This window comes from Aquarana catesbeiana, linkage group LG02, assembly GCF_042186555.1.
Source record: "Aquarana catesbeiana isolate 2022-GZ linkage group LG02, ASM4218655v1, whole genome shotgun sequence".
Classification (NCBI taxonomy): Eukaryota; Metazoa; Chordata; class Amphibia; order Anura; family Ranidae; genus Aquarana; species Aquarana catesbeiana.
This window is the reverse complement of record NC_133325.1, coordinates 81,534,817-81,548,080: the sequence shown is the minus strand read 5'-3', so window position 1 is coordinate 81,548,080 and position 13,264 is coordinate 81,534,817. Positions and strand designations below refer to the sequence as shown.

At 40.9% G+C, this 13,264-nt stretch overlaps 1 protein-coding gene across 3 annotated transcripts in view; it reads right to left on the bottom strand.

The window, feature by feature from the left end:
* The window catches only part of DYNC2H1 (dynein cytoplasmic 2 heavy chain 1), a 669,732-nt gene that overhangs the window by 218,197 nt on the left and 438,271 nt on the right, over positions 1-13,264 (bottom strand). For all 3 annotated transcript variants that reach the window (XM_073613106.1, XM_073613107.1, XM_073613108.1), the window contains one exon: positions 11,505-11,660. In XM_073613106.1, the coding sequence (XP_073469207.1) occupies positions 11,505-11,660 (156 nt within the window). The remainder of the gene's footprint in view (positions 1-11,504; positions 11,661-13,264) is intronic.

The following is a 13,264-nucleotide window of genomic DNA, read 5'->3' as shown; positions in this document are numbered from 1 at the left end:
AGCATTTGACATAGTTCCCCATAAACATTTACTGTACAAAATAAGGTCCGTTGGCATGGACCATAGGGTGAGTACTGGATTGAAAACTCGCTACAAGTGCGAGTTCAGAGGGTGGTGATAAATGGGGAATACTTGGAATGATCAGGGGTGGGTAGTGGGGTCCCTTAGGGCTCTGTGCTGGGACCAATCCTGTTTAATTTGTTCATAAATGACCTGGAGGATGGGGTAAACAGTTCAATCTCTGTATTTGCGAATGATACGCAGGGCAATAATTTCTTCGCAGGATGTGGAAACCTTGCAAAAAGATCTGAACAAATAATGGGGTGGACAACCTACATGGCAAATGAGGTTCAATGTAGAAAAATGTAAATTAATGCATTTGGGTGGCAAAAATATGAATACAATCTATACACTGGGGGAGAACCTCTGGGGGAATCTAGGATGAAAAAAGGACCTGGGGGTCCTAGTAGATGATAGGCTCAGCAATGGCATGCAATGCCAAGCTGCTACTAACAAAGCAAACAGAATATTGGCATGCATTAAAAAGGGGATTAATTCCAGAGATAAAACGATAATTCTCCTGCTCTACAAGACTCTGGTATGGCCGCACCTAGAGTATGCTGTTCAGTTCTGGGCACCAGTCCTCAGGAAGGATGTACTGGAAATGGAGCGAGTACAAAGAAGGGCAACAAAACTAATAAAGGGTCTGGAGGATATTAGTTATGAGGAAAGGTTGCGAGCACTGAACTTATTCTCTCTAGAGAAGAGACGCTTGAGAGGGGATATGATTTCAATATACAAATACCATACTGGTGACCCCCCAATAGGGATAAAACTTTTTCGCAGAAGGGAGTTTAACAAGACTCGTGGCCACTCATTAAAAAGAGGAGAAAAGAGGTTTAACCTTAAACTACGTAGAGGGTTCTTTATTGTGAGAGCGGCAAGGATGTGGAATTCCCTTCCACAGGCGGTAGTCTCAGTGGGGGCATCGATAGTTTCAAGAAACTATTAGATAAGCACCTGAACGACCGCAACATACAGGGATATACAATGTAATACTGACATATATTCACACACATAGGTTGGACTTGACTTGTGTCTTTTTTTTTCGACCTCACCTACTATGTAACTATGTATATAGAAGAATTAGTAAACATTTCATGTTAAGCAGGTTAGCCCTCTCATTACCAAAGAAGGTTTTATTCTAAATTCACATCTCTGCAGTTGCGCTTGATGCATTTTTCAGGCACGTTTTGCAATGCGTTTTTAAACCTGCGGTTTTTTCTCTTTAAACACACTGTAAACATACTGTATATTGCTGGTTGCTAAGGAGGGGTTGGGAAGCCGGTAGCTGCATCCTTAACCAATGAGTCATGAGCTGTCAGTGGGATTCCCCGCTGAAAGCTGAATATATAAAAAAGAAAGAGTTGCCGGCAAATTTTTTTTTGAAAAAAACGCGTGGGCTTCCCCCCCTCACTGTATACAGACTGTATATAGCTGGTTTCTAAGGAGGGGACCGAGAAGTCATCAGCAGTCAGTGGGATTCCCCACTGAAAGCTGAATGTAAAAATTTTTTTAAAAATCGCTGGCATTTTCAGGACATATTTTCAGTTAAAAAACGTGACGTCATAAGGGCGGGCTCTCCGGGCGACGTCATTGGATGGCCACGCACATGCCGGGCAGTGGGGACATCACAACGGAGAAAGACAGCTTCTGGACAAGCCCAGCTTTTTTTGTTTTTTTATCGGGTAACTGACGGCTAGGAAGAAGACAGCGGTGAGGAGGAAGAAGATAGCGGGGGTGAGGAAGAAGATAGCGGGGGTGAGGAAGAAGATAGCGGGGGTGAGGAAGAAGACAGCGGGGATGAGGAAGAAGACAGCGGGGATGAGGAAGAAGACAGCGGGGATGAGGAAGAAGACAGCAAGGGTGAGGAAGAAGACAGCAAGGGTGAGGAAGAAGACAGCAAGGGTGAGGAAGAAGACAGCAAGGGTGAGGAAGAAGACAGCAAGGGTGAGGAAGAAGACAGCAAGGGTGAGGAAGAAGACAGCAAGGGTGAGGAAGAAGACAGCTTTAGTTTAACATGTCACTGTTTTTTTGGTGAATGGGTAGGGGCACGATGTACCCAATACCTATTCAGATGGGGGGGCGGGATCTGGGGGCCCCCTTGTTAGTGGGGATTTCCAAATTCCGATAAGCCCCCCGCAAGCAGACCCCGACAACCACCAGCCAGGTTTGTCGGGAAGAGGCCCTTGTTCTCATCCAAATAGGGGCAAGATGCTTTAGGGTGGGGGGCACAGAGCACCCACCCCCCCATGTTGAGGGCATGCGGCCTGGTATGGTTCAGGAGGGGGGGGTGGCTCGCTCGTCCCCTCCCTTTCCTGACCTACCGGGCGGTATGCTCAGATAAGGGTCTGGTATGGATTTTGGGGGACTCCACGCCATTTTTTAAAAAATGTTGGCATGTGGGGGTGCCCCTCTGAATCCATACTAGACCTGAAGGGCCTGGTATGGACCTGAGGAGGGAACCCCACACCATTTTTTTCGCAAATTTTTTTTGACAGCAATTTATTTTAATTTTTTACATTCAGCTTTCAGCAGGTAAGCCCATTACCCACAAATCGCTGGAAAAAAGCCCCCAACCCTTCTCAAAAATGGCCGCAAAATGCACAGGTGTGAACTTGTTCCATAGGAAACCATGTTGAATGGACTGTAGTGCGTTTCTACAAACTGCAAAACGCACTAAAAAAAGGATAGGTGTGAACCTAGGGTTAGGATTGGGAGAATCTGACAGTTTATATATAAAAAAACTGTTCTTATATGTAAGGAAAAATGGTCAAATATGAAAATTTTATATATATATATATATATATATATATATATATATATATATATATATATATATATATATATATATATATATATATATTTAAGATAAATATTAATATAGCATTGACTGCCACTGCACAGCAATTGACTAAAAACCAAACCTGTAGGTTTCCTATTTTTTATTTTTTATTTAATGCACTGCAAAACAATGCATGGCATATCTATTATGGTCCACTGACACCTACTGTGCTTTTTGTATTGGGTCACAATTCTAAAATCACATTACTGCAGTGTATATGTGTGAAGCCAGCTTTAGGGCATGAGCGAGATCCAAGGTTATTTACAAGGTGTATTCTCAATTTGGCTACTTGGGTTGTAGCCGTTATCACATTACCAGAAATTATGCTGATTGGCTCTTGGCTATTACTGATGGAAACACATGTATCATTCTGATTACAAGCCCCTAAGGTGCACAGTTAAGGGGTCAAAATTACTAATGCACAACGCACATGGTATTTGCTAAATCTTACGACCTAAATTTTGTTTTGAATGGCTAAAGGCATTCTTGCATGGATTAGCCAAATTTAGAAAATACACATTATACTGTATAGCTTGAATATTTTTTTATAGGTAGCTTGGTTACATACAGCAGCAGCCGGGCGTATAACAACGGCGGCTGGTCGGCAAGTAGTTAAAGTGGATGTAAACCCTCACACATACCCAGTGAAGTGAACAGCCTCAGATGATACACAGGGTTGAAACAAATCCTCCTACATAAGTTTTACATGTATATCTGCTGTCTTCATCTTTATATACGGTTTAGAATGTGCACATCATATAAGGAGATTTTCTCTCCCTGGTCAACACTGCAGTGAAGCGTGGGCATACAACCAAGACAGCTGATTGGAGGAAAGACACACACACCCTCTCCTCATAGGTAGAGACTACATCAGAGCTTAGTAAATGAGGGGGAGCTCTGCTGACTTCCATCATCCAATCATGAGCAAGCACTAGTGATTATTTTTCTTGCATGTGATTGGATATTATGTAAAGTTAAGCTTCACCTCATCTACTAAGCTCTGGAGCAACTGCACTTGCAAATATGTACAGTTTATTTGCCTTTAGTAAATCAACCCCTAAGTCTCAAATTGCTGCATTCAGAGATTTTTCCAGTAGCGATGACACCCCAACACACAAGTAAAACAGTCTGCAATGCACCTGTGCTGCAGTTCACAAAAGACATGCTGTGCATTAAAAAAGGGGGTGGACTGGACAAGTATGAAGGGTCCCAGTCTAATACAATTAAATAAGCAGCATGTCTTTCTTTTTATGGCAGTCCCAAAGTAAGAATTTTTTCCAGGGTAATCATATTGTGGAACTGTATGAACAAACTAAGCAGGCTGTGGGTTTGACTTACTAAAACTGGAGAGCCCAAAATCTTGTGCAGCTGTGCATGGTAGCCAATCAGCTTCTAACTTTGGCCTTTTCCAATTAAGCTTTGACATAAAACCTGGAAGCTGATTGGTTTCTATGCACAGTTACACCAGATTTTGCATTATCCAGTTTTAGTAAATCAACCCCAAGGTGTGTAATTAAGTTTAGATGTATAGCAACAAGCACATTTTGTTATCTTCACATGTGATTTATGATACATGATAGTATTTTGGATAATAGTATTCCTTTAAGCCACATGAAAATCTATGCAGTTCATCCTATACTGTGATATGACCATGAAGAATTCATGAGAAAGGTAAAAATCTGTATTTTGTCTCAAGCAGAACATCTTGTTATAAATGTGAAACCACAAAATGAAGGACTGTATGCTGCTACATCTCCAGTCAATCTACATACTATAATAGCCTTTCCAGCAAGGCGCAGTAAATTCTCCCAGGTGCCCATCCTTGGCCCTGTGTGTCACAGGCAGCCAGGAGGATAAATGAGGTTGGCTTACAGTGTTAAGGTGCTAAGTAATTTATTGCCATGCGGCCTCAGGATAAATTAGCATTATCGCAACTCACAGCTAAGCACAAGGATAAGTAAGAAATAATTGCTATACACAAAATTACATTTCATATAATGGAAAATAAAAAGTAAAAGAAGCTTTCTGGAAGGGGGGGGGTGCGCATATTAATGTTAATTTTTATTTAAATTATGAAGCAGTGTTTTAACTAAGAAACATGTTAATAAAACACATTATATGGGCAAAAGTTTGTAGACACATACTATATAGTCAAAAGTTTGTGGACACATTTCCAAATTATTGTGTTCAGGTGCTCCCAGTGAACAATGTACAGTTAAAGTGGTTGTAACCCTAAAAAGAAAAATCCTGTTCTTTTAAGGCATGATCTATAGCACAGTGCTTGTGCTGTGTAATTTGTCCCTTCCTATGTTGTAATATACCTAGTAGATCCTGCCTGTTCCTGTGTCCCCCTGTCTACGCTGACCACGGTAATCATGGCTGCTGAGCCACAATACCGTGGTCAGGTTACATGCCTCTGTCAGCCCGCTCTCTGCTTTGAATCTCTCCCACTCCCTCCCTGCCTCTCAGCTTGAGAGCGGCTCTTCTCCCACGTCCCTCCCACCGCTATTCAGCTGCAATATTTAGCAAATATACATGTATCCTCTCCAAATACACTGCAGTGTGTGTCTGCTGAAGTGCAGTCACGTGATCCCCCTCTGCTGGCCAGCTGCCGTCACAGGGGAACCTCGGCAGCTTATATCCATAGATTGGGGAAGAAGAGCGGAGGGGGATCACTTGAACGCACAGCTGTGGTGTGAGAAAGCCTTTTTAATTAAAAAAAAAAAAACACACACACACTGTAGTTATTGGCAGCATAATCTGGAGGGGATACATGTAAAGTCAAAATGTGACTTTACAAACACTTTAACACTACGGAATAAAATTACATTTTAGGTAATTGTTCAATTCCAACCAAGGCCCTATTCCAGTGGGATTAGGTCCCAGTGGACAAAACCAGCTCCATAAGCCTGTTTCACATGGGCCTCAGTTTGTTAAGAGCAGTGTGAACAGTAAGCTTTGACAAAGCATTTGGAGAGCTTTCAGCAAGCTTTTTTGAACCTTTTAAAGCACCATTCAGCTCCAGTTTGTAACTGTTGAACACAGATCCTAATGGTAGTTCTGCTTGCCACTTTAAACAAGCTGCTAGCAGGGTTCAGCAGGCATTCAACAAGCTCCAAGAAGTTCTGAAGCCTGCTAGCATCTGGTTTAAAGTGGCAATCAGCACCCCACAATGATCTGTGTTCAACATTTACAAACTGGAGCTGAATAGTACTTTAAAAGCTTCAACAAAGCATACTGAAAGCTCGGCAAACGCTATAGTAAAGCTTGCTGTTCAGACTGCTCTTATACAAGGTGAACCCCATGTGAAAGAAGCCTAAAAATGTGGTTTGACAAGTTTGCTTTGGAGGAACTCAAGCTGCCTACACAGAGCCCTGACCTCAACTGTACTGACTGCCTTAGGGATGAACTAGAATGTCAACTGTGAGCTAAGTCTTCTCATCCAAAATCAGTATCTAGCCTGAAAAATGCCCTTTTGCTAAACTGGCACCAATTTTCACAGACACACTCCATATATTTGTGAAAAGATTTCGCAAATGAGTGGTGCATGTTATAGCCACAAGGGAGGAATCTTATTAATACCCATGATTTCAGAATAGGTAGTCCAAGTTAATCTAGATGTGATGATCAAGTGCCCATAAACATTTGACCATGTTACTAAGCATGGTCATCTCACAAAGGTAAGCGTTGGTCCCCCTGTATGAGTGTGTTTCTTCAGTACGTTCATCATAAATAAAGGTGAGCAAAATCATCTTTCAGCTAATGTTTCCCTTATATATAACTGGTGTGAATATTAAGGAAATTGTTTTTCAACACTAGTCTGTATAAAGATGTGTGTGTAACTCCAGTGTCTCCTCAACTCCCATCTAAATGTAGCTTGAGACCACGTTCACAATGAGTCGTTTTGACAATGCGATTTGACACAATTTCATTGTGAATAGCATATGGCACAACTAATTCTGGGGTTTAGAGGTGACTGAAGCAACTGCAAAAAGGTGCTTGGTGATCTCTGCCAGGAAAGGGATATCTTGTAAGCACTAGCCACCTATAAGCAACCTAAAGATGTACATACGGTAATGCCACGTTCACGCGGTTCACTTGGGGGATGGTAAAAGCAGGTGGTTGAGCTGCAGTTTTACCATCCCCCGACTGCGACGGACCTTCAGCAACTCAGGGCTGTGCAGCCCCCGATGCTGTGCTCCGTGGGCATGGCAAAAATTAAACCCCTTGCCCAGTGAGCAGTATCACCACCGAACAAGGCTTTATTAAGTCAATGGGGCCCTATTGCAACTGCTATGCAATGCACATGGTTGCAGTAAGGCCTTTTCAGGGGATGACATGTCACCTCCCAGCCATCTGTCAACTGTCCTCTGAAAAATTATCTACTGCTTTTAAGAGCAATGGCAAGGGCTGCCACCTGGGCAAAGGAGGCCTAAAGGAAACAGGATTTTGCTCATTTGATGTTCTTCTAAATTTTCTTTCAAACAATGAACCCATATAATATAGAATGACAGCGAATGATGGCACAGCCAACTTGTCAGTAATGTTATGACAGTAAGAGTTTGCAAGATTAAAAAAAAAAACTGTTATATTGCAACATCTAGGCCGTAAGAAAAAAAAAACTGAATGAAATTAAATTATTTTTTTTAGAGAAAAAATGCCCGACTGCTGATAAGTCTCATTCGGAATGGAAAATTCAACATCGACAATTTCTTAAACTGAAATAGGAAGGCAATTTAGTGACTATAGGATGTAAATGGAAATCAATGTCTGAGTTATAGAGTCTGCACTACTGCAAAAACAATCAGTTTACATTTTAGAATATCATATCCTTTATGGATCTTCTGGGAGGACATTTTTTTCTTTTGCCATTACTGCTACTAACGCAGAAATAATTTTGAATTTAAAAGTGCTTAAAAACATAGCTGCATGTCCGCAATCCTCTTTGGAATGAATGTGAGTTAAATCATTCCCTGGCCGGCCAATTAAGTCAGCCACAGGTTCTGCTCCCAGAGGAAGCCGGGGGGAAGGTGTTAACGCTGACTAGGGACCTCATATTGATAAAGAGGGGTGAATATTTGTAGAGTTCGGTTCTGCTTTAAAGTGTATCTAAAGCGAAAACTTTTTTGGAGGAAAGAGGATTAACCCCTTCAGGTTTTTCTTGCTGTTTGCCCTGAAAAAACTAAACACAAAAAACCCTTCCCTACTCTATTCAAAATGTTTTTGCATCAGATATTCCCCATTCATGAAATCTGACCTAGGCACATATATCTGTAGTGTTTACTTATCTCTCTCCAAAGCTCTAAGTGCTGTGTATTTCTGCTGCTTCCTTCCTCTGTTATCAGCAGAGTCATTTCTGTAAAGTTCTCCAACACATTAAACAGTAACTGAAAATGTGTGTCGGGGAGGGAGTTTAGAGGTAGATTAGCAAAGAGCTGGTCTATTCACACTGTAGCTCTGCATGTTTCTTCGTTCCTCTGCCTATATGAAGGGGGGGGGTGTACCTTTCCTCTGATCAGTTATCACACAGTGTATGTGTCTGCACTTTCTAAACAGCATAGAAAGCTGAAGACAGCAGATATACAAGTAAAACTTATGTAGGGAGATTTGTTTCATCCCTGGGTATCATCGGAGGCTATTCACTTCACTGGTTATATGTGAGGGTTTACATCCACTTTAAGCCTTCAAAGCCAGGGAGTTTACATGTTTTTTTTTTCCTGCTGTGCCTTTGGTTGCTTGGTATACACAAACACAAAAACTCATCAGGTTTTGGTCAAGGAGGGTGCTGAAGTGAATCCTATTACCACAGCAACTGGGTTCTATTTACTTCTATACATGTGCTAAACTGGGTTCTATTTACTTCTATACATGTGCTATGGCTTGTATTCCATATGATAGGCACTCGAGCATGTGTTCTGCTTTCTAATGCACAGGCATAAGCAGTTACTAGGAAATGCATACATTGTTGTCTTTAATCTTATATTTCTTTGTGGAGACAATAACAACTTGGAGCTGAGAAGGGTCTTTTTATATATAGATATATTTTTTTATATAATTTTTATATCTAATAGCATTTATTTCCTGAGTGTTTATTACTTGTTTTTACATAGCGCTGAGATTGGAGTGTGGTAGGGCGAGTTTCTTTCTTTTTTTACTAAAAAAAATATCACTCTGTGGGTAATGCATCTATATAAAATATAGGAGTTTCACTTTTTGAATAGAATTACTGAAATAAATTAACTTTTTGATGATATTCTAATTTTATGAGATGCACCTGTATACCATAGTTTGTAGACGATATAGCTTTCAAACAAACTAATTAATATTTGGATTTTTTTTTTTTATAAATCAAAAACGTAGCAGAATACATTTTGCCCTAAATGTTATTGAAGAAATTTGATTTTTTCTTTATTATATATATTTTATAACAGAAAGTAGAAAATATCTGAGTTTCTTTTCAACATTTTCAGTCTTTTTTTGTTTATATTGTAAAAAAATAAAAAACACACAGTGGTGATCAAATACCATTAAAGTGGATGTAAACCCGATTCATGAAATTTGACCTGGGCACATACATCTGTAGTGTTTACTTATCTCTGTCCAAAGCCCTGTCTCTCGTCTTTCTGCTGCTCCACACTTCTGTTATCAGCATGATAACTTCTGACACGTTCTCCGACATGGGAGAAAAAAACAGCTGGAAATTTGTGTCGGGGTGAGTGCTATAAATAGATTAGCAGAGAGCTGGTCTATTCACAGCTGCTCTACAAGTATCTTTGTTCCTCTGCCTATGTGGAAGGGAGGGTGTCTTTCCGCCAATTAACTGTCACGCAGTGTATGCCAAGACTCCTCTCCCACTGCTGGAACAGGAAGAACAGATTCTAACACTATGTGCACTTTCTAAAAAATATAGCAAGCTCATAGGTGTGCGCACAGGGTGTGCCAGGTGTGCCTGGGCACACCCTAATCACCCTGTGTAGCACGGATTCTCCTGTTTAGACCCCTGATTATTCACCAAACCCCCCTAATGGGGCTCCTGAAAAAATAATTTTAAAAAATTGTAAAAAATAAAAAAATAAAAATAAAAACTGACACCGTCCACTGCCCTACTGACACCGATCTGTGCCCTAAAGACACTGTCAACTCTACTGACACCATCAGTATATATACACATGCACACACACATATGTGTTTGAGCTTTGGGGTGCACACCCTAATGCAATAGGCTGTGCACACCTATGAGCAAGCTAAAGACCGCAGATATACTGTACATGTAAAACTTAAGTAGGGAGATTTGCTTAATCTCTGTTTATCATCTGAGGCTATTCACTTCAATGGGTATAAAAGAGGGTTTACATTTACATTTTAAAATAAAGCTTTTTGCATACAGTGTTGCATGACCGCGCAATTGCCAGTTAAAGTAGCTCAGTGTTTAATAGCAAAAACTGCTCTGGTCATGAAGGGGGTAAAACCTTCCAGAGGTCAAGTGGTTGACATTGTCTTTATGTTATCATGATAAAAGAGGCCCCCATGATGCTGAAATATTACTGTTGTCTTACAAGATTTGCAGTAAAGTTACTTACTTTGCACTATGATGTGCTGTCATCATTAATTTACTGGTTAATACTACTTGCCTGTTCAACCATTCCTCGGCTCTGAGGAACCCTTACAGAATAGACTTTCAATGAATAGCTAACTATTGTAATTATTACTGTTGGCAACCTGTAAAATGGTCTTTGAGTCATACATGTACCATCCACGTACACTGCATAGCATTATATCTTTCAATTGTGTATTCTTATTCTGCAACTCGAATATCTGCTTGGTCTCTTGTCCCTGTCCTCCTGGGTATCTAAAGCAGATCCCATACATATCTACCCTCTGAGAAAGACTGCATCCAAAAAGGACAGTGTGGTAGTTTTCATTTAAGTAAGCACCTTCGCACTCCACATGCTTAGTCATAACATTTTATTTTGAGGGACTGTCACTCATTCAGAACTCTGTTCCTCTTTCTTCCTCATTTGTCTCTCATTTTGGTCAGATCTATATAGTTGAATATAAAATGCACCAGTTCAAAGTGTTTTACAGTGCTAAACCTTTAATCCAATGTCTGAATTGCTGCATTTGTATTCCACATTTCTATTTAATTACAAAATCCAACGTAAAGGAATAGTCATGGTAAAAAAGCACTTGTGGGATCAATCATTTTTTTTGTACAATTCTCCTTTAAGGGGTGTGTGGCAAGGGGTGTGTCCTATGTCTAGATACTTACTTTCATTCCCATCTCAGGAAGTTGGGAGGTAAGGCTTAGGTAGAACGGTGAATAATTAATGAGAACAAAAACTGTGGATTAGAAATGTCCTTTTCTATGGGATCTCATCATAATGTAAATCATCAATCTGAAGCTGCAGCACCCAGAATGAGGAGATAAACCACAGCTTCTGCATTTAACTAAAAATCCTTACATAATCTCATCATACTAATTTGAGGGACACATAAGAGGTCTGAAAAATAAACATATCACTATATAACAATCAGCATGATGGAGCAATGAGACATGCAATATGGCAAATACCGTGAAAGTGGAATATGGAGTATTTACCTGAGGAATATAGTTTCTTCTTTCCTGGCACACAGCATGAAACCATGCCAAGCTGAACAAAGCCTGTGCCCGAGCCGAAAGGCCATTTTTACTGACTTGCTCCGATGTCCAAGATTCATAAGTTCTCAGCAGATTTTTCTTTAATCCAGGGGGTGCCTTAAATAAACAAATCCCAGATTTTATTAGTTTCTTCTGTATCTACAGTAATTACAGGATTCTGCATAGGGGTCAGATCGAAGGTGGGACGTCATATGATCTATCTGAACTACAATGGGCTTACATAACAGGACAGGGATGGTTCATGAACTTGCTCTGTTATGGTCTACCTAAAGTATTAATAAATGTAGACATTTTCTGCATGTTAATTAATTTACAATTATCACCTCTACCTATGGTCTTAACCTTTCCATCCTTCAATATCTCATTTTTGACCTGGAAACACAATAGCAGCTGATCTTCTGCTATTTTTATTTAGTACAGCTAATCACTTTCTCCTTCTCCAGATTCAATCCGCAGCATGTGACTTTTTTTTCCCCATCAGCTTGTGGGTGACTCCAGCTTTGTGACTGACATCCAGTGAGTACAATAGTGCCAATCAGTGCTGGGAAGCCACAAAAAATAGGATTTTTTAAAACAGCTTACCTGTAAAATCCTTTTCTTTCGAAGGACATCACGGGACACAGAGCCACAGTAATTACTGATGGGTTATATAGGTATCACTGGTGATTGGACACTGGCACACCCTATCAGGAAGTTCAACCCCCTATATAATCCCTCCCCCTTGCAGGGATACCTCAGTTTTGTAGCCAAGCAATATAGTGTATTAGAAGAGGGGTGGGACCTCTGTGTCCCGTGATGTCCTTCGAAAGAAAAGGATTTTACAGGTAAGCTGTTTTAAAAAATCCTATTTTCTTTCTCGAACATCACGGGACACAGAGCCACAGTAATTACTGATGGGATGTCCCAGAGCAATGCTACCTGAGGGGGGGGAACCACGACCAAGTAGGGTGCAATCAGACCTGAGGACCCTGTACTGCTGCCTGCAGCACACTACGCCCAAAGGCGATATCCTCATGCCTTCTCACATCCACCTGATAGAATCTGGTGAATGTATGAACTGAAGACCAGGTTGCGGCCTTGCAGCTTTGAGCCATAGAGGCCCGGTGATGCACTGCCCAAGAAGCACCAATAGCCCTTGTGGAATGTGCCCTGATCTGAAACGGAGGAATCTTCTGTTTCAAACCGTAAGCTTGAATGATCAACTGTCGAATCCATTTAGAAATGGTAGCTTTTGACGCTGCCTGTCCTCTATTGGGACCCTCTGGCAGCACAAACAAAACATCCGTCTTGCGGATCTGAGTAGTTGCCCCTAGATAGGCCTTAACTGCTCTTACTACATCCAACGAATGTAGAGATCTCTCTTCCGGAGAACAGGGATCTGGAAAAAAGGAAGGTAGAACAATGTCTTGGTTTAAATGAAAATCAGAAACCACCTTCGGTAAAAAACTAGGATGAGGGCGTAGTACCACTCTATCCTTGTGTATAATCAAATAAGGCTCCTTACAGGAAAGAGCTGCTAATTCTGATACTCTTCTAGCAGAAGAGATGGCCACCAGAAAAATTAATTTCCTTGTCAACAAGACCAAAGGAATCTGACTTATTGGTTCAAAAGGCCGTTTCTGTAACACAGCCAGGACCAAATTCAAGTCCCAGGGGTTTAGGGGCGCTTTAACCGGAGAATTAAGACGCATCACCCCCTG